Source organism: Schistocerca americana, chromosome 7, assembly GCF_021461395.2.
Source record: "Schistocerca americana isolate TAMUIC-IGC-003095 chromosome 7, iqSchAmer2.1, whole genome shotgun sequence".
Taxonomy (NCBI): Eukaryota; Metazoa; Arthropoda; class Insecta; order Orthoptera; family Acrididae; genus Schistocerca; species Schistocerca americana.
The window spans coordinates 601,712,255-601,731,953 of record NC_060125.1 but is presented as its reverse complement, the minus strand read 5'-3'; the positions used below and the strand labels follow the sequence as shown (position 1 = coordinate 601,731,953).

The 19,699-nt window shown below is 38.0% G+C and overlaps 1 protein-coding gene across 3 annotated transcripts in view; it reads left to right on the top strand.

The window, feature by feature from the left end:
- LOC124621766 overlaps positions 1–19,699 on the top strand; it is a 103,482-nt gene that overhangs the window by 21,834 nt on the left and 61,949 nt on the right. For 2 of the 3 annotated variants that reach the window (XM_047147189.1, XM_047147188.1), the window contains exon 3: positions 17,503–17,586. The exons of the other annotated variant lie outside the window; for it this stretch is intronic. In XM_047147189.1, coding sequence (XP_047003145.1) covers positions 17,503–17,586 — 84 coding nt within the window. The remainder of the gene's footprint in view (positions 1–17,502; positions 17,587–19,699) is intronic. 3 annotated transcript variants of the gene reach the window in all.

The following is a 19,699-nucleotide window of genomic DNA, read 5'->3' as shown; positions in this document are numbered from 1 at the left end:
CCCTCGACTCTTATAACTGCCATCTGGTTTCTGTACAAATTGTAAATAGCCTTTCGCTCCCTGTATTTTACCCCTGCCACCTTCAGAATTTGAAAGAGAGTATTCCAGTTAACATTGTCAAAAGCTTTCTCTAAGTCTACAAATGCTAGAAACGTAGGTTTGCCTTTTCTTAATCTTTCTTCTAAGATAAGTCGTAAGGTTAGTATTGCCTCACGTGTTCCAACCTTTCTACGGAATCCAAACTGATCTTCCCCGAGGTCGGCTTCTACCAGTTTTTCCATTCGTCTGTAGAGAATTCGCGTTAGTATTTTGCAGCTGTGACTTGTTAAACTGATAGTTCGGTAATTTTCACATCTGTCAACACCTGCTTTCTTTGGGATTGGAATTATTATACTCTTCTTGAAGTCTGAGGGTATTTTGCCTGTCTCATACATCTTGCTTACCAGATGGTAGAGTTTTGTCATGACTGGCTCTCCCAAGGCCATCAGTAGTTCTAATGGAATGTTGTCTACTCCCGGGGCCTTGTTTCGACTCGGGTCTTTCAGTGCTCTGTCAAACTCTTCACGGAGTATCGTATCTCCCATTTCGTCTTCATCTACGTCCTCTTCCATTTCCATAATATTGTCCTCAAGGACAGAGCCCTTATATAGACCCTCTATATACTCCTTCCACCTTTCTGCCTTCCCTTCTTTGCTTAGAACTGGGTTTCCATCTGAGCTCTTGATATTCATACAAGTGGTTCTCTTCTCTCTAAAGGTCTCTCTAATTTTCCTGTAGGCAGTATCTATCTTACCCCTAGTGAGACAAGCCTCTACATCCTTACATTTGTCCTCTAGCCACCCCTGCTTAGCCATTTTGCACTTCCTGTCGATCCCATTTTTGAGACGTTTGTATTCCTTTTTGCCTGCTTCATTTACTGCATTTTTATATTTTCTCCTTTCATCAATTAAATTCAATATTTCTTCTGTTACCCAAGGATTTCTATTAGCCCTCGTCTTTTTATCTACTTGATCGTCTGCTGCCTTCACTACTTCATCCCTCAGAGCTACCCATTCTTCTTCTATTGTATTTCTTTCACCCATTCCTGTCAATTGTTCCCTTATGCTCTCCCTGAAACTCGCTACAACCTCTGGTTCTTTCAGTTTATCGTACTAGGCCTATAATTGTTATAACTGACTGCTACCACTTCATAGCTAGAGATCACATCCTTGATCTGTGCAGTATGCAAATAACTTAAGTAGACATTGAATTGTTAGTGTTTCATGCACTTACTGAGCTGTTTTCTCATGCTCCAGTCTCTCGCCAAGTTTAGCACCTATTTTTATTTTCTTTGGGATGATCTGTTCAGCCGGCTGAAGTGGCCGTGCGGTTCTAGGTGCTGCAGTCTGGAACCAAGAGACCGCTACGGTCACAGGTTCGAATCCTGCCTCGGGCATGGATGTGTGTGATATCTTTAGGTTAGTTAGGTTTAACTAGTTCTAAGTTCTAGGGGACTAATGACCTCAGAAGTTGAGTCCCCTAGTGCTCAGAGCCATTTGAACCATTTGATCTGTTCAGAGAAAATAGTGAATACAGACATTGCTTCCAAGTTCGATAACATACTTTTCTACCTTCTTTCCAATGAAACTTTTTGAAGGGTTATTTGTAAGTGCTGTATGTTTACCTTTTCTTTTGTTTACCATCAGCTTCACATTTATTGCTCTAGCAAGAACAAAAAGACTTGTTTTCAACCTGATGTATCAGTCTGTGCATGACAATGAACCTTGCCTACCTTTACCGAAAAACGCTCATTAAAATAAGGGGGTTGCATTGCGGGTTCCATTGATCATAGATAGTGTCAAAGGTTTTTGGTAGCCCTTGGCTTAGCAACTATTTGTATGCATATTGGAAGAAAGGGTATCTTGTAGCTATCTTGCAGTACAGGGTCAAAATTTAAACATTGAAACTCTTCCTCCAGTGCAGGCAAATTTAGTACAGTTGGTTATTTTGTGTGACGTGTGTTCTAGAGTGGACCTTAGGCAGCTTATAAAAGTACTACATGTTCATAGGTAGTTCCTGAGAAAACCGTAAGAAACCTTGTTTTTTTGTATAGATATTCTGGGGATTGTCACTTTTAGCATTTGTACTCATGGCAAGTTGTTAAAATTTTTACCATATGTTCTTGAGGCGATGATCTGGAGGAAACTTGAAGCTTATCAGTATTATCCGTTACCAAGATCCAACCATTTAAAGTTATGGTACTCACGCACGTAATATCTGGTCTGAGATGTAAATGTGGTTTTAACTGATATAATGAGCACTTGACAAGGGTTCTACGGTCATCCCAAGGGTTTTGAGGTCAAAAAACTGTACAAACGGCACTTCGTGCTTATAGAAATATTCCCAAAGTGCTACTGCAGCAACAATAAAGGGACTATAAATTGTTATAACCTGCCTAAAAAGAACTGAAAATTATGCTAAAAAATGTGTAAAACTGGAAAGATTACAAAACTCAGTAAAATATTTCTGACATAATTTTTAATCTTTTAAATACAAATCAAGCTGGGGCATTAGCGATTAATTGCGATCATTGAGCAGAGTATCCTTAGGCCTACATGATTTCGTATTAACTGTATATTACGCATACTTATTTGTTGTTTATATCTATCAAATTGTACAATGTGTGGCATTCCAACATACTGATGAGGGATAGGACCAGCAACTTCGACTGTTAAATCTATCGCAACTTAAATCTATTAAAGCTTTATTTTCCCTCACAGTTGCAATAACAGTCATTTCTTTGTGGTAACTATAGTTGGAGTTACAAACGATGGTAGCTGAGTTTAGTCTCATTCTGTGTATCGAAGGCCAGCATTCTCCAATAGCCAGTGACTATTCAGCAGTGTTCTGAGCACTCTGCTGTTAAGGTCGAATCCAATGCGAGGATGAATCGTTTTCATTATTTAGTGAATTTTTATTCCATGTGTTGTGAGTTGTAATGGCAGATTGTGGTGGTAAGCAGAAAAGCAAGTGGGTCATTCCATGCCAAGTGGTCTAAACCTTCCCACCATCATGTCTCCAATTTTCTTCAAATTTTATCTGTAGCACTAGTCAAGTGCTAAATTAAGTTTCTCAAGATTTCAAGCCTCTAGCTGCAATACTTGCTGATCTACACCCCCTTGTCTGAAGGGTAGTAAGTTCGCATGCGCGCGACATCAGACAAAATGCCATTTTTGGGGTCTCATAAAATTGAAACCAATTCATAAGAATGGTTAGTAAGATGAGACCCTGTACAGTTTTTTGTGCTGATTCAAACGAAATTAATTATAAGATTACTGATGCAAAATCCGGTCAAACAAGTCGACTCAAAGTGTACCCCTAATTCTGTCGTGACTTAATGCGACAAATTTTGACCAATATTCAGACTGCAATAATTTCCTTGCAGATAAAGATATGGACTTGAACTTTTTACCAAGTCTTATCTTTGTGCTGGACATAATACAGCTGGATTTCCAACTACCCAGGCTTTATAGTCGCCTTGCAAAATCTCTTCAAATTTGGCAGTGTCAGCGCAAATGGCTTTATTTACCAAAGTTCAAAGCCCATTACTACAAAATAGTCAGCCTGGATTTAATTGTGAATAGTATCATCTGAAAGAGAAACTCTTGCTCTACAAGATGGATATATTTTTCTTTTGCAACGCTTCCATTAAGTGCTTATTTACTCAGGTCAAAGTATCTTATATTTTGTGTGCGCAGTGCCCTGCGTTGGTCCATGATGGCTGAGCCATTACTGGTTATCACAATAAAACCAGCATCCCCATCGCCATAGGGGCCACGCCCGATAGCCATGCAGTAACAGCCACGGGTGGGTATCTTTACTGCAGGTTCCCAAGCCTGATTACAGGGTGTCTTTACCACAGGATCCCAAGCCTGATTGTGGGTTTCTTTATGCAGGTTCCCAAGCCTGTCTTCCTCAGTTACTTCATCATTCTGGAAGCATCGTTGATTTGCAAGAGAATGCTTTCAGGAAAACTGTATTGCCGACCAGATGATGTCACTGATGGAGCTGGAATAACACCAATGATAAGTTGTTCTGGAATCCAGCAAGTATCACGTCTTAAGGGCCAATAAAATGAACTTGCAGGACCATGAGGATGCATAAAGCTTATGAAAGCATCTTTCTGTTCGACTGAGATTTCAACGATGTTTCCAATCCACCATTTCTTTTCATAAATGCAAGCAACATACTGCCCAGGCTGAAGATCCATGACTTGAACTACTACTTCAGCAGCACTAATTTTGGCCAAAAAAGATGTCGCATCATTAGAAACTCTACTGACCTTAATTGTCGTCATATCAATGGGCAAAAAATGGTGGTTTTCTCTTGTGCCAGCTAGAGTGTGCCCTTGCAGGAATCTTTCTTCTTGAGAAGCTTTTTCTTCTTCAACTTCCTCTTTGCTGATGAAAAAGAATTTGATTCCATTGATATTATCATTGCAGAAGTTGAAAAGATCTTTGGGTGTTAGAATCTGGTTTTCATATGGACGTTGCAAACTTGCTCTTGCTGCCAACCGTTTTGTTGTGCCTCCAATGCCATCACAAGGCGACTTTCCATGGCTTGTTCCAAAGAAATTCCATTCTGCTGTTATTTCAAAATCTTCTTTGTGATAGCATAAGTTGAGAAAATTCTTGAAATTCTTATATTGTGCAGCTGAACCATCACTGAAGTAGTGGATGTGGCTTATTTTGGAAAATTGCATCTTCAGGTAATTGATTACTTTTCCAATGTAAACATGGACAGTAATCGTATCGTGTCGAAGGCAGTCACTAATAACACAAAGATTCACACATTGCACCTCTTCGTTTTCACAGTAGTAGACTACAAATGGATGAACTGTTGCTTGACTGTTTTCCCAGTGAAAGCCTTGCACTGCATCTTGAACAATAAATGAATAGTTTTCAGCAAAATCCATTAGTATTATGAATTCGCCTTCTTTCAAATCAGTTTTGAGAGCTTTCAGGTGCTGGCTTTGATGCTTGGCAATGTAGTGATGACAAGACAGGTTCCAAATTTTTGCTGCAATATCTTCAACATACTCTTCTGTTGAAAGCTGCTTTGTTTCTAAAGTATCCCTGTCGGTATGAATCCATTGTTTGTACTCAATCAGTTCTTCAGGGTCATTATCTTCAAAATATGTTGCAATAACTGCTTCTACACCTTCTGGACCAGGGCAGTTTTCACAACGATGAAGCATACAATCCTTGTTTTCCAAGCTGCAAACAGCTTTGCTAAGAATTTCCTTGTAGTCTTCATTGATTGATGCACCAGTGAGCATAAGCTTGACATTTTGGTGTATTGTACAGACACAAACTGAGTGCATTCCAGCAGAGCCAACTGTAACACACCATTTTGGTCTAAGCTCGCAAAACTTTGAGAAGCCAATTTCTGGTCCATTTTGCTTCTGATAAGACACGTACATTTCCTTCAAATTGCAAAGCAACAACCGCTTTTGCTTGTACACCTTTGTTCCTGAAATTCTCACAGGCACACAGTCTTTCTTCCCTGGACAAAGTCTGCTGAATTCGTCATCTTGAAAAAAGTCATGTACTTTCTGGACAACTTCATCTGAAAGCTTCCTTCCTTGCCGATTTGCTGGAAAAGCTAGAACACCTTGCTCATTCTTCAGTTTTCTCGCTTGCTTTACCATTCTTTCTGATACATTAAATGCTGTTGTCGTATCTTTAATTGTCCAGCTTCTTGGAACCAAGGTCAATATTTGAACTTTTGTCCTACGATTTGACACTTTACATTTTTCTTTCAACTCTTCTATAAGATTATCAAGATCTGCACAATTATTGCATGGGCGACTTTTACTTGAACTTGGCTGTTCATCGTAATTGATTCCTACAGCAGCAGCAATTTGATTCCCAATTAAACTTTGTGCATCCAAGATCTTTCTTTTTGCATAGCTTTGCTTATCTCTTTTACTTAGTTGTCTTCTTTTCAATGGTGAAGCACCAATAAATGATAAACTTTTGTTGATGGCTGGTTCAGTTTCATCCGTTGTGAAATCTTGTTCAGATTGGGTTGATAGTGATGATGAATCTTCTAGCTTTTGGTTCAGTGCCGACATGCAGCGAGGGCAAAGCTTCTGACCAGGTTTTATATCAATCACTTCTTTTTTCTTTAACAGGCAAAGTTTGGCAGCTGTTTCATTATCAAGCAGTCTAAGTCCAGCTTTTACATTGTGATTCCTCTTCTTGAATGGATTGCAACATTTCTTTTGCATCGCTTGATATTCATGTAGGAAGAGGGCTTCATGGTGGAAGCAAATGATGGAATTTTCGTCAAGTTTGGCTTCTGAACGCGAAACAAGCAATTTCTGGTCACATTCTGTGAAATCACTAAACGCTTTGAATCCAGTCTTCTTAGCATAGAAGATAACATGGCACTTCGATGCAGCAGCATCTTTTCCAATTGAACAGGGGGCCAACGATTCTTCTTCTTCATTAACTTCTGACATCTCTCACTGGCCAATCACTGAATAAAACACGAATGAAATATCCAATTATATCAGTAATTCTAAGCGACTATTAAGATTCAAATTCCTAGAAATGAAGAAAAATTAGTGCATCGCGCATACAAAATATAACAACTTTGATGTGAGTTAATGAGTACTTAATGGTCGCGTTGCAAAAAAAACAAATGTCAGTCTTGTAGAGCAAGAGTTTCTCTTTTAGGTGATACTATTCACAAGCAGATTCAGGCCAACTATTTTTTAGTAATTGGCTTGAAACTTTGGTAAATTTTACCGTTTGTGCTGACACTGCCTAATTTGAAGAGATACTGCAGGGCGACCATATGGCCTGGATCATTGCAAATCCGGCTGCATTATGTCTAGCACAAGCATGAAGCTTGGCCAAAAGTTCAAGTCCATATCTTCAACTGCAAGGAAATCATTGCAGTCTTAATATTGGTCAAAATTTGTCGCGTTGTGTCACGACAAATTTTGAAGTATACTTTGAGTCGAGTTATTTGACCGGGGTTTGCATGAGTAATGTTATACATAATTTCGTTGGAATCAGCAAAAAAAACTGTACAGGGTCGCATCTTACTAACCATTCTTATGAATTAGTTTCGATTTTATTAGACTCCAAATATGACATTTTTTTTATGTTGCATGCACACGGACTAAGTACACTTCAGACAAGGGGGTCTAGATCAGCAGCTATTGCAGCTAGAGGCCTGAAATCTTGGGAAACTTACTTCAACACTTGACTAAAGCTACAGTTAAAATTTGACGAAAATTGGAGACCATGATGGTGGGAACTTTTTTCAGTTTTAGACCACTTGGTGTGGAATGACCCAAGTGAGAGACATATTTTGCTGGATATACACTTACCTCAAGTACAAAGCACGTGTATGTGTGTACTGCAACTATTGTTTGGAACTGACAACAATGCAATCCCCGCATGTTTCTCGACCTCCGCAAACCATCACCATTCGTGGATGGGATTGTAGTTTCGGACCATCATGTCCATTTTCAAATCTTTGCATTAGACTGAAGTGCAGTTGTACAGTTTTCACCAATGTACATGTGAGTGACCAAATATTCATTATTTCTCATCAGTAATTATTGCCCAGATACAAAAAAGTTGAATTCTTTACAGTTGAACACAGCAGAATTTGCTGCACTTGATTGAAAAGTCACAGTGTGTGCTTTTACAAAGTTTATAATTTTGCATGTGTGTAATGATTACTGGTGAAAAATGTGAATATTTGCTTACTCACATGTACAGTGGTGGGACCTGTATCATTATACTTAATGTCTAAGGCCTTGGTTTGCAATGGATGTGATGCTCCAAAATTAGTCACCACAAAGAAATGGCTGTTATTGCAACTGTGATGGATATTGAAGGAAAATGAAGTATACAGGGTGTTCAAAAAAAGTGTCGAATGCTTTGAGAGGTGGCAGTACACATCGAAATAGAAAAGTAAGTCCAATAAACCTAGGTCTGGAAATGCATACTTTCTGTGATAAAACACCGTTTACAGGAGGCGTTCAATGCCACACCCATTCATGACAAAGCACCCTCTGGCGTAAGGAGCCACGCACCCTTTGAAGTACACTCGCTCGGTTTTTGTTGTCTGCTGGCACGCATTGAAGACACGATCCTGTAGTGTCAACACATCATTGATTGGCATGACATAGACCAATTCCTTCAAGTGCCCCCCTGTCTGGCGAACGAGCAGGCCAAGGTGTGACCCCCTCCTTCCCCTAATTAATCCAGTGGTCCTCAAATGTCTGCATCAGATGTCCATGCACATTGTGTCGAAAGTATGCTGGTGTGCCATCATGAATAAACCACATTTGTATTTGTTGCTGCAATGGTCCAGCCTCTAGCAAGGTAGGCGATACGTTAATGAGAAAGTCTAGATAATGTGCCCCAGTTAATCTCTGAGATAGCACGTATTCCTATTAATCTTTTGCCAAGTACGCCTGCCCATACATTGCTTGAGAATGTGTTGTTGCCCTTTCTCCTGAATTGCTTGGGTATTTACATCTGCCCATACATGCTGGTTAAGGAAATTCGTACCACCATCTCTTGTGAACCCTGCCCCATCAGTAAATTAAATCTTGAATGTGAACAGTGGATCTGCAGCACACTTTTGCAAAAGGAATTGACAGAACCACCATCTGTCAAAATGTTCCTGTGGCCTTAGGGCCTGAATGCGCCATAGGCCATAGATGATATGGGTACAGCAATTGTCTGTGAAGTACACCCCCCCACCCCCCACCCTCCCCCCTCCCCCACCCCCCAGATAAGAGTGTGAGACATGCCTACAGCTGCTGCTAATCGTTGCACATTGGTCGCACACTGGTCTATCGAACGTAGCACATGTCAGGCATATGGACTGTGCTGAGGCTTTCACTGGCAGTTTTCTGAGGTGCAGGGGTACCTGTTTCCCCCAAACACTGGAAGAGTCTACCAAACAGCTTATCCGAGGGTACACTGCACTGTGAATAGGGCTCATAGACTACGTCCATTTGTTAAACCGTAGCAGAATATCATATCCATCATTTCACTTATTAGGTAATAGGTTTCCATTGCTAACAAGTGCTGGAAGAGAGAAAATGTAGACGTACCACACCATTTGTACATACAAACACCACAACTCATTAAAAACACATAAGTGAATCCATGTTTGGAAGAAGGTAAAACACCGTGTTACATGCCCAGGGTTGACAGTACTGTACTATAAGGCTCACAAACATGACAGAAAGTAACGTAGTCTACAACATGACTTGAACCACACAACTGACTGCACACCATCTAATGGTAGGTAGAGTACTGTGAGTAAGACATCATACTGCCTTTCCGACACATTTGATGGAGTGGCAATGCAAGACTGTACCAATATCAGTAACCAAGCATCGCGCAACACTTTCTGTAAATATGTGTTTATCTCGGAAGTATGTATTTTTGTACCCATGTTTGTTAGACTTATTTTTCTTGTTTCGATGAGTACTACCAAGTATTTGACACTTCTTAACACCCTGTATAAATGTGCCCAATTATATAAATATAATGTAACTAAATAGATAAAATAATCTACTTACCAAGTAGCTGCAGGAGAATACCCACCTAAAGAAAAGTTTTACTTGTGCAAACTTTTGGAGCCATTGGCTCCTTCTTCTGGCAGAAGGGTTGAAGGGGAAAGAATAGGACTGGAGAGGTTTAGGAAAAGGGATAGAGTTTGGAAAAGTTACCCATAACCCTGGTCAGGGGAGACTCAATGGATGGTATGAGAAGGAAATTATACAAATAAACTGTCAAAACTTTACTGATCTGTAGAGGTCATTTTACACAAGCAGCATACCCTGCTGTAATGGATAAAAAGGGAACCAATGGAAAAATACTCCTGTAGGAGCACAAAAATGGCAGATATGTTCGTCTTTGAACTTAAAAAGAATCTTGACAAAAAAATGGGCAGCCAGCTTCCTCAAACCTCATTTCACCTTCCTCACCAAAAATTTTCCCTTTTTTTTATGCTGATGGAGAGTAGCAGAGAGACAGTGGTAGTGGAAGAGAAAAAGATATGGACAAAGACAACAGCAGTGAGAGCCAAAGAGACAGGAGATACTGATGGTCAGTGGTAGGTGCAGTGCAGGGCACATTTTAGACCAAAATTTTAAACACGGGGGTGTAGGAGAAAGTAAGCTGCGCCGCTCGGAATTTTTGAGCTGCCGAGGTATAGTAGCGACAGTGGCATAGGAAAAGTTGCTTTGAGTGTTTGAAGATTTCACAGGAAACATCACAATTTTTGGTGGCTTCGATGACGAAGTATCCTATGTTTACTAGGTTTGTAATATAGTACAGGTTACAATTACACAACTAAACAAGCAAGTGTGGAAGACTAGAGAAACAAGACTTTGTATTGACATTTAATTTTGCATCCACATTTTTTGGGTTTCACCAATTATGAGTGAGAATGTCACCTACTACCTTTCGTTGACCTGTGGCTTTGTGACAAACCAAGCTTGTCACCACACCTAAGATTTATATCACAGACAAATTCATTAATAATTGATAGAAAATAACAAGTAAGTGCAGAAGCATTTTATGCATTCTGACATTAAGGAAATGAGACAACGTATTACGATATAAATACCTTAAAAGAGATAGGGATCAAAAGAACATGAGTCAACACTAGCGGAATACTTAAGCAGACGTGAGGAAAAGATAGGAGACTGTGATACCAACCACAGTTGCTTTCAAATTAAGGAACCTGTAAAACAGCGTAACCTCTAAAACTCTAGGCAAATGAGAGAGATCAGGGAAGGTGTGATTCAGCTATGTACGCAACCAAAAAATTGAAGACAGAAAGCTGGCTAGGAAGATGGGGTTAGAGAATAGTGCAGACCAGGAGTTAAAACACAGGTGTATCAGGATAAGAAAGGAAAAGGAATCTATACTAAGACAGGAGAAGTGGAAATATTACAACCAGCTAATAGAAGAAGCCAAAGAGGGCTGTATCCATCACAGGACAAGAAGTATGTACCAAAAAGTCAAGAAAGTAACACAGAAATAAAAGAAGAAACATTTGTCAAATGCAACCAGGGAAAGATCTTTACATGAATGACAAGGAAGTAGTTGGCAATGGGCAGAGTACATCACAGAATTACTGAACTTTGATAACTGCATTGAATCTCTTCCGTGTGAAATACCATACACTGTAGACACAAAGAAGACATCTGTTGAAGAAGAAATAAGGCAAATAATTAAAACAAAAACAATAAGGCTGATGGCAAAGGCCAAATTATAGGAGAGCTGATAACAATCGAGGACTGGTACTGGTTGAAATAATTAGGAAACTATTAAAGAATGTTTGAGAATATGAGAACCTATCTGATGACAGAAAAATGGCCAAAATCTGTCCTGTACTAAAACAGAATGACCCCCTGTTATGTGAATATTATATAGTGGTTGCACTCCCTAGTGTAAGCTGCAAGATTCTATCTCGGTGTTTATGGAAGAGAATTATCCTGATAGCAGAAGGAATTATAGGGACTATCATTGTGGCTTCAGAAGGAATAGATCAGTTATAGATCAGCTCTTTATGCTCAAACAGATAACTGAGAAACGTTGGTAACATGACATTGATATTCTTGTGGTTTTTGTTCATTTCAATAAATCTTCTGACTGCGTACATAAGGACGCAATCACCAGTATCATGAAGGAATTTGTTTTCACAAAAGTTAATATGTCTAGTACAGCTGTATGTATGGAACTTGAGATAAAGTCAAGGGTTGCACCAGCAAACAGAACATATTTTTTCGTGGACATTCTGTGCAGTAGAGCAGTTTTGAGAGAAGTTTTGGAATCGGAATGTAGCACAGTGTAATTCTCCCAGGAGCTCTTTGTTTCTGGACCATTTACATGAAGCTAAACAGATGAACAAAAACTGCTAGTCTTAGAGGGAATGATATTAAGGTAAATATTTGGCCCACGATGGATGCCCAGTGGCAGAAATGGAGGATGTTAAAAAATCAGAGTAGCAAACCTATACTTACAAACTGCTATTAGCCAAAGGATGAAGGGAAGATTGATGTATGCTAGACACCTAATTACGATGGAAGAGGAAGACGAAGCATTCTCAGGATCTGTGGAGGGCAGAAGTAGCCATGAACAAGATGGAAGGATGATATCAACAGGAATACAGAGATGTTGGGCCTGAGAAAAGTGAAGAACAGGCAGTTCACTCTATGCAAGCTGTCCATACTTGCTGAAATGTAGGAGTCATTTGGTTTAAGACCTTGACATTGGTTACCCCATAACATTATCCTATCTGCTACCCCTAACCTGACTTGATGAGACATTACTAGTGTCCAGTGTACCCCGTGTGCAAGTGCAGTAAGTGATTTGCACTACGTGAATTCAATTCATTCTTATCCCACACATGCACATAATTTTATGATTTTTTGTTATAAATCTCAAGCTGTTTTGTTAGTAAATACCCGATTTTATAACTAACTGCATCAATTTACTGCTTTTCAGAATTGTGTAGATCTGTTGAGAAATTTTGAAGGGAGATTTTCAACTTTTAAATTTTTATGTTACTTGGAGTGGCCTTCAGGATCCAAATACCATTGCATACATGTTTCTTCGCATTGCTGGCAATTAGTAAATAATTACTTACATTAATAGCTGTACTGCTTTGAAACTTTCTCACTATCTTATTGCCATACCTGCAGAGAATAAATCTGGTCCATATGTTTGTAAAATTAGCATTGTCGATTTCATGGCTGTAATTATTTTTGATATAAAGTGAGGAGGTTGCAATAAATCTTTAGTAACAGAATTGATGCAGCGAACAAAAAAAAAAGGTTGTATTTACAAAAGTGGTAAACTGGAGTCCAGTTTACAGTGAAACAGATTTAAATGAAAAATGTAATACACTGTTAAACGAATTCATGTCTCTTTGATGCTATCTTCCGTTAAAAAAAATAGTAACACCCATGTAACCGCTGACAGAATTGGCTCACTGCGGGAATAAAACAACATGGACAACAAAGAGGATGCTATGTAGTTCTCTCAAAACGTGTAATGGCCCAAAGAGACAACAAACATTACTTTAGCACTCTAAAGTAGGTACATGAAAACTGGAATTCACATATCAGAAAACAAAACAAAAACAATTTGGAATGTGAAAAAGAGGGAAATAGCAGAAAAAGACTAGAAACATGACATAGATAGAAATTTAACAAGAAGATAATATTATAAAGGAACATTAGATGGTTGCAGAAATATTGAACAAACATTTTTCGACAACAGTAGAAAAGGATCTGTGGATGAAGCAATGGCTCTTCTACAGAAAGCTACCAGCAACAGAACCCCACAGATATCCTTACCATTTGTTACATGAAATGAGATTGAAAGAATAACGAAGCCATTAAAGAATAAAAAGTATGTTGGTGTGGACAGTGTTTCTAGTAACATATTTAAATATTTTTATAAACATACAAGTCGAGCCTTATGCAATATATTCAGTACATCTCTCCGAGAAGGAATTGTCCCTGATATACTACAATTGGCTGTAGTGATTCTGCTCTTTAAGAAAGGTGATAAAAATAAATCACAAAATATCGCCTAATCTCCCTTTTAATCATCTGTTCAAAAATTCTTGATAAACTTGTGTACAGATTAATTGTCAATCATTTCTACTTCCACAATATGCAAGATCAAATTCTGGAAGCCATTACCAAAAAGTGTTACCAGTAGATATTTTTTTGTTTTCTCTCAAAATGTTGTGATTGTATAAACCATCAAATCCTTTTGAAAAAGGCAGAATATTATGGTTTCAGTCATACCTAAAGGACTGAAAGCAGACTGTAATTCTGAAAGGCTTATCCAGAGAGCCAGCCTTATATGTAGAGGGAGGCTTAAATTGTGGCGTGCCACAAGGCTCCTCTGCTGCAGTTTGTTATTTTCATTAATGACATTCCTTTTTGTTCCAATACAAAGAGTAACTTTACCCTTTTTGCAAATGATACCGCAGTTCTCATTGATGAACTGTGTAGCAACAGTCTTGAACAAACTACGAACAAAGTTTTTAGTGAAAATTTAAGTTGGTTTTGTTCCAATGGTCTTTCGCTCAATTCAGATAAAACCCATGATTTGGGGTCCCATGCACCACAATGAAATCTTGAAGAAATTAACGTAAAGTGTAGAGATCAATCTATTCAGAAAGTTGTTACAAAATTACTGGATGCACAACATTTTTCACCTTTTCAAAAGACTTAGTTCTGCAATATTTGCGCTATGTTCTGCAATATTTGCACTATGAATTACTGCTTCTGTGTGTAAAGTAGATGCCATTAAGGCTTCCTAATTTGGCTACATTCATTCATTAATGTTGTATGCTATTATATTCTGTGGGAACCAATGTCTTGGAAAAAAAATTTCACTGTGCGAAAAATGGCTATCAGAATGAGTGGTGCCCATCATACACACATGCAGTTACTTGTTTCTAAAGGAAGATATCCTTACCAACTTTTTACCTAACGTATATTTGTTCCTTGTTGGCTGTAAACTTTTCTCTGTACAAAGACAAAAGTAAACAACATGACGACAACAACACAAGAACCAAAAAGTGTTTGCACATTGAACTGAAATTCGAACTCTGGTTCAGAAAAGAGCTTTGTACTCCAGCTTTAAGCACTTCCAGTGCATATCAAATGCCCTCAGAAACAACTGCAAAAATTCAAACATATTCTGAAAGAGTACCTAATACAGATTGTTTTATTTATTTATTTATTTTTTATGGTCAATTTTTACCGATGATTCCCCAGTGTAACACAATATTCTGTTGATTGGGTGCATGTTCTCAATGTGAGATTTTATTTACATTGTATCTTTTATTTTTTGTGTGTGTTACATCTTGAACTATATACAGTTTGACATGTTCCATATCCTTGCAATTCACACATTTTCTGGATCAGCGGAACATGAAATAAATAAATAAATCTTTTAAAAAAAGTAAAGTGATGAATAATACGATAAAATCTATTCTGAAGATGACAGCTCTGATCAAAGCAGGGTAGGAACACTGGAATTTTGTATGTTAACACAAATGCAGGAATAAGATACAGACATTTAGTCAACAGAAGGATGTTGGTTATTTAGTGTTAGTAATCTATACTACTGAACGGCAAACCTGCTTTGTATTGCAAGGTTCTAAGTAAAGGTTGCCTATCTGAATAACTTCTAAGGGCAACAAAAATTTGATTTTCATACAATTATTAACTAAATTTAAAATTCTGTCTTAATCTACTCAATAAGAGGTATAGTCCAAGATTTAACACAGTAAGGCAGTTCTTACAGTTAGAAAGTTTGTAAATGTCTTGAGATAGCCTAACCCACAGTGTGTCAATTACCCAGTCTCGGTTCATCCACTATGTGAGAATGACAACAATTACCGACCTTTAACAAACATTATACATGATTTCAAATCATTACAAACTTTCTCTCACTTTGCTGTTCATGCTGTAAAATTGTTGCACCAAGCATGACATTTTAATTTATTACTATTTTACTAACTCTGTTGGCATCATATTTTGCAGACATTATCCACATATACCATTGAATGTACGTGTAAAATTGTAACATTATTCAGGAAATATGGCATTATAAACATTAAGGTGTGTGAAAAATTAGCTTTTGCTCAAAACAGAGTGCAAACTACCCATACTCCACTCAACCAATGTTTGATAATGTTAGCACTTAGTGACTTTAAACAAATTGTGAACATAATTTCAAACTTTTCCTGGACGCTACCTCGTGTACAAGCTTAAAGGTCAAATATTTAACACCGTAACTCATTTAATCAAATTTTGGAAGCTGGACTGAATTCTGTAAAGAATAGAGGGTGGGAAGATTACTGGTTTATTTACATTCAGAGATCATTTCAGCCAGGACTATCTCTACCTACACATTACATAATTTGTGCTGAAGCGATGTAACATACTGCCAAAACAAAAGTACAATCTTCTCAGTGCTTAAGTGGGATAGTATAAAGCTTATAATTAAAACTTGAAAAATAAAGTTAGATATATAATTTCTTCTTTGCCTGAAGATACACATGGGCATGATACCTTCGCACGCCACTGGAGAACAAAAAAAAAAACACACTTGTTGCAGCCCATCAATAAAGTGATAGGTTTTTGTTTTGACACTTCCAGCATTGTGCAACGGTACTGTGGGGACAGGATTTCATTGCATACCATGACTGTGTATGTGTACCTGCAGGCAGGGAAGGAAATGATTATGTAACTTTATTAGGAGTTGACAAGGGGCACAACAATGCTGCCCATCATGGGCTACTGTTTTGACATGTCCGTCTTTCGACTCTTCCATTGTGTGATAACGGCTTTTTCTTATACATGTCACTATTGTAGAGAATTCCATATTGTGAAGGACTCTGGTCTATAGTGTGTGTTTGTTTTACCTATGGATTAATGTGTGCTATTTCACTGTGCTTTGGTTACACATCCAGCAATTCAGATGTGTGTAACTGCTGGGTGAGGTATGGTATTTGTAAATTTATTTCATCGTAAAAGTAGTTTGTAGTGCCATTTTGTGGTGGACTTTTTTTGCATAAACAGTGTACATTCTTCCTTTTTTCCTGTTTCAAAGAGCTATTTTTCTGTTTGCGTATGCTGATGTTTGTATATCATTCTCTCAGTTGCTATGTCTTCAAATATAAACCAAAACCGAGCGAGGTGGCGCAGTGGTTAGCACACTGGACTCGCATTCGGGAGGACGACGGTTCAATCCCGCGTCCGGCCATCCTGATTTAGGTTTTCCGTGATTTCCCTAAATCGCTCCAGGCAAATGCCGGGATGGTTCCTCTGAAAGGGCACGGCCGACTTCCTTCCCTGTCCTTCCCTAATCCGATGAGACCGATGACCTCGCTGTTTGGTCTCTTTCCCCAAAACCAACCAACCAATAAACCAAAAATACTATTTTAAAAAAATTCTACATCTAATTACTGTCAGTGCATTACTCCAAATAAGTTGGACAATTGTTATTGATGGGATGTTCCAAACATTTGAAATGTATATGAATACTTGAAGTTTTTCTTTAAGCTTCTTGGAGTTACGATGATCAGATTATATTCAGGCTTCAGTTTTCTTCAAGCATGCACCTCAATTTTTAAGTTCCATTGAGCGAAAATCATTTTGGCACATTGCATGCTAACCTAGGTTAACAAATGGCAAGTACTCAAACCAGTGAGGCTCTAAACCTTTGTAGTGTAGTGAAAAAGAAAATTTCAGTGGCTCTTATAGAAATTGCTGTGCATAACTTACCATGGAATTGTTGAAATGTTTGCAGTATAAAACCTCTATGATATTTAGTACGAACTGCTGCTATCACAATTGGTGAAAGAATATTTTATGTATGTTGCCTAAACCATGGTCTTGTATTGGTTTTTATTATTTGAATTTTTGTTGTTTAGTTGCAGATGAACACATCTACAACTGCCAGTAATAGATCTTACACTCCTGTTCGCCCTAGAATGGCTCCGCAGTATTATCCTCAGGTTAGTAAATGGTGAAAGGGAATGAGACTATAGCATCTAACCAAGCTGCTGGGAGGGGGAAGAAAAAACGTTGTTACACATTATCCGATGGTATTCTCCATCTAAATTACAATACTAAACTTATCTGCATACTGCCAGTAGTAATAGATGACAGAGTAAATTATTTGAGGTGTCACTTGAGCACTGTATTTGATTTAGTGAAATTTGGTCATTTCAGTTAAGTAATTATTAGACAGAAAACAGTAACAATGAAGCTGCCAGTAATTGTTCTAATTGCTGCAAGATGTTAGCATCGACACACTGAATTCTGTTTTAGTGTTGAATTTAATAGGTTCGAAAAATTAAAGAAAACCTTAATACTACTGAGAAGAAAACACAGTTGTTAGGTGGGATACTACAGCAGTAGTAAACCACCTACAGAGACGACACATCTGGATAATGAGAATCCTCTTTATTAACAGAGCACTAGTACAGAGCATCTAATCAGTCACATTGTCCAGCTCACTATGAAGTCCTGTTGCGCTGTCTCAAAAAACTTCCACACCGCTCGTGATAAAGATGTTCAGTTGCTCTAGGACGAATGTCCACTCACAGTGGAGCAATTTTCTTTTAACCAGTTGATTGACAGCAAAAGGAAAATTTTAATACTAAATTAAATGTCCTTCCATTGCATAGATGAAGCTGTAATCCCACATCCCGGAACGCTCTTGTTCATTATTGCAGTTAAGGCCTAGTGTGTGAATTAACACAATTACTGGGAGCTACCTTTATGACTTCATCGGTACCTTACGGTGGAGAATTGCTATATGTATTCACAGAGTATTGTATCCTGTGTGTATGAGTCCATACTTCAAAGAAATTTGAATATTTTGTGGGTATTATTGCATGTACATGTATTTTTATTGTCTTTGTATAAAACAAAAAAATTATGTTAAATAGTGTTTTGCATGGAATGTGTCTTAAAAGCTGCGAAGACACCGGAATTTCGACAGTTTGTGGCACTTTTATCATTGTTAGAGAAAAAAAATATTAAAATTTTATACTTATTTTACATCAGATTTGGGATAACTTAACCTTCAGAAAATTGTATGTATTGAAGTGGGATAAGTCCTTTAGAACATGAGTGTTCACCTATGACATTTAGCACAATTTTGATTGGCTAGTAACTTGCACATACAATAGTTTAAAAAAATTTATAATTCCATAAAATTGACTGTGGCTCTAAAAGTGATCCATTACACATCTACAGCAGTTTTTGATTATTTAACCTGTTATGCCACATTTCTGATTAGAGACAAAACAAAAACTTAAATAGTAAACTAAAGGTTCTTCCAGTGCATTGGTTAATTTGTTATTAAAAGGTAGCAGCATGTGTAGTGTAGAACAATAGTATGTTAAGTTTTGTTTTCACAATACCAGAGAAGGAAAGTTGCTATTCACCATGTAGCAGAGATGCTGAGTCACGATAGGCACAATAAAAAGATTCACACAATTAAAGCTTTCGGCCATTAAGGCCTTTCACAGCAGTAGACACACACACACACACACACACACACACACACACACACACACACACAAACGCAACTTGCACACGCATCTGCAGTCTCAGAGAGCTGAGACCACCAGCTCTCTGAGTCTGCAGATGTGTGTGCAAGTTGCGTTTGTGTGTGTGTGTGTGGTGTGTGTGTGTGTGTGTGTGTGTGTGTCTACTGCTGACAAAGGCCTTAATGGCCGAAAGCTTTAATTGTGTGAATCTTTTTATTGTGCCTATCGTGACTCAGCATCTCCGCTATATGGTAACAGCTTTCCTTCTCTGGTATTGTTACTTTCCATCCTGGATTTTCCATTGCTTAGTTTTGTTGTCAAATTTAAATATGTTTCACTACTGATATGTTTGCTGTAGAAAACTATTGTACCTTATTTATTTCTGCTATAATATTTTTAAGTGCACTTTGCTGTATTCATTAATCCTCTAATCGCTAACATTTACACATAAAATTAATCAGTCATCTACAAGTACTTTGTAAAGTAGTCTGTTAAGTGCATTACAGTACAAATCACATTAATGGTCAGTGGATTTGGAACTTGCAACAACAAATATTAGTTATTTTAT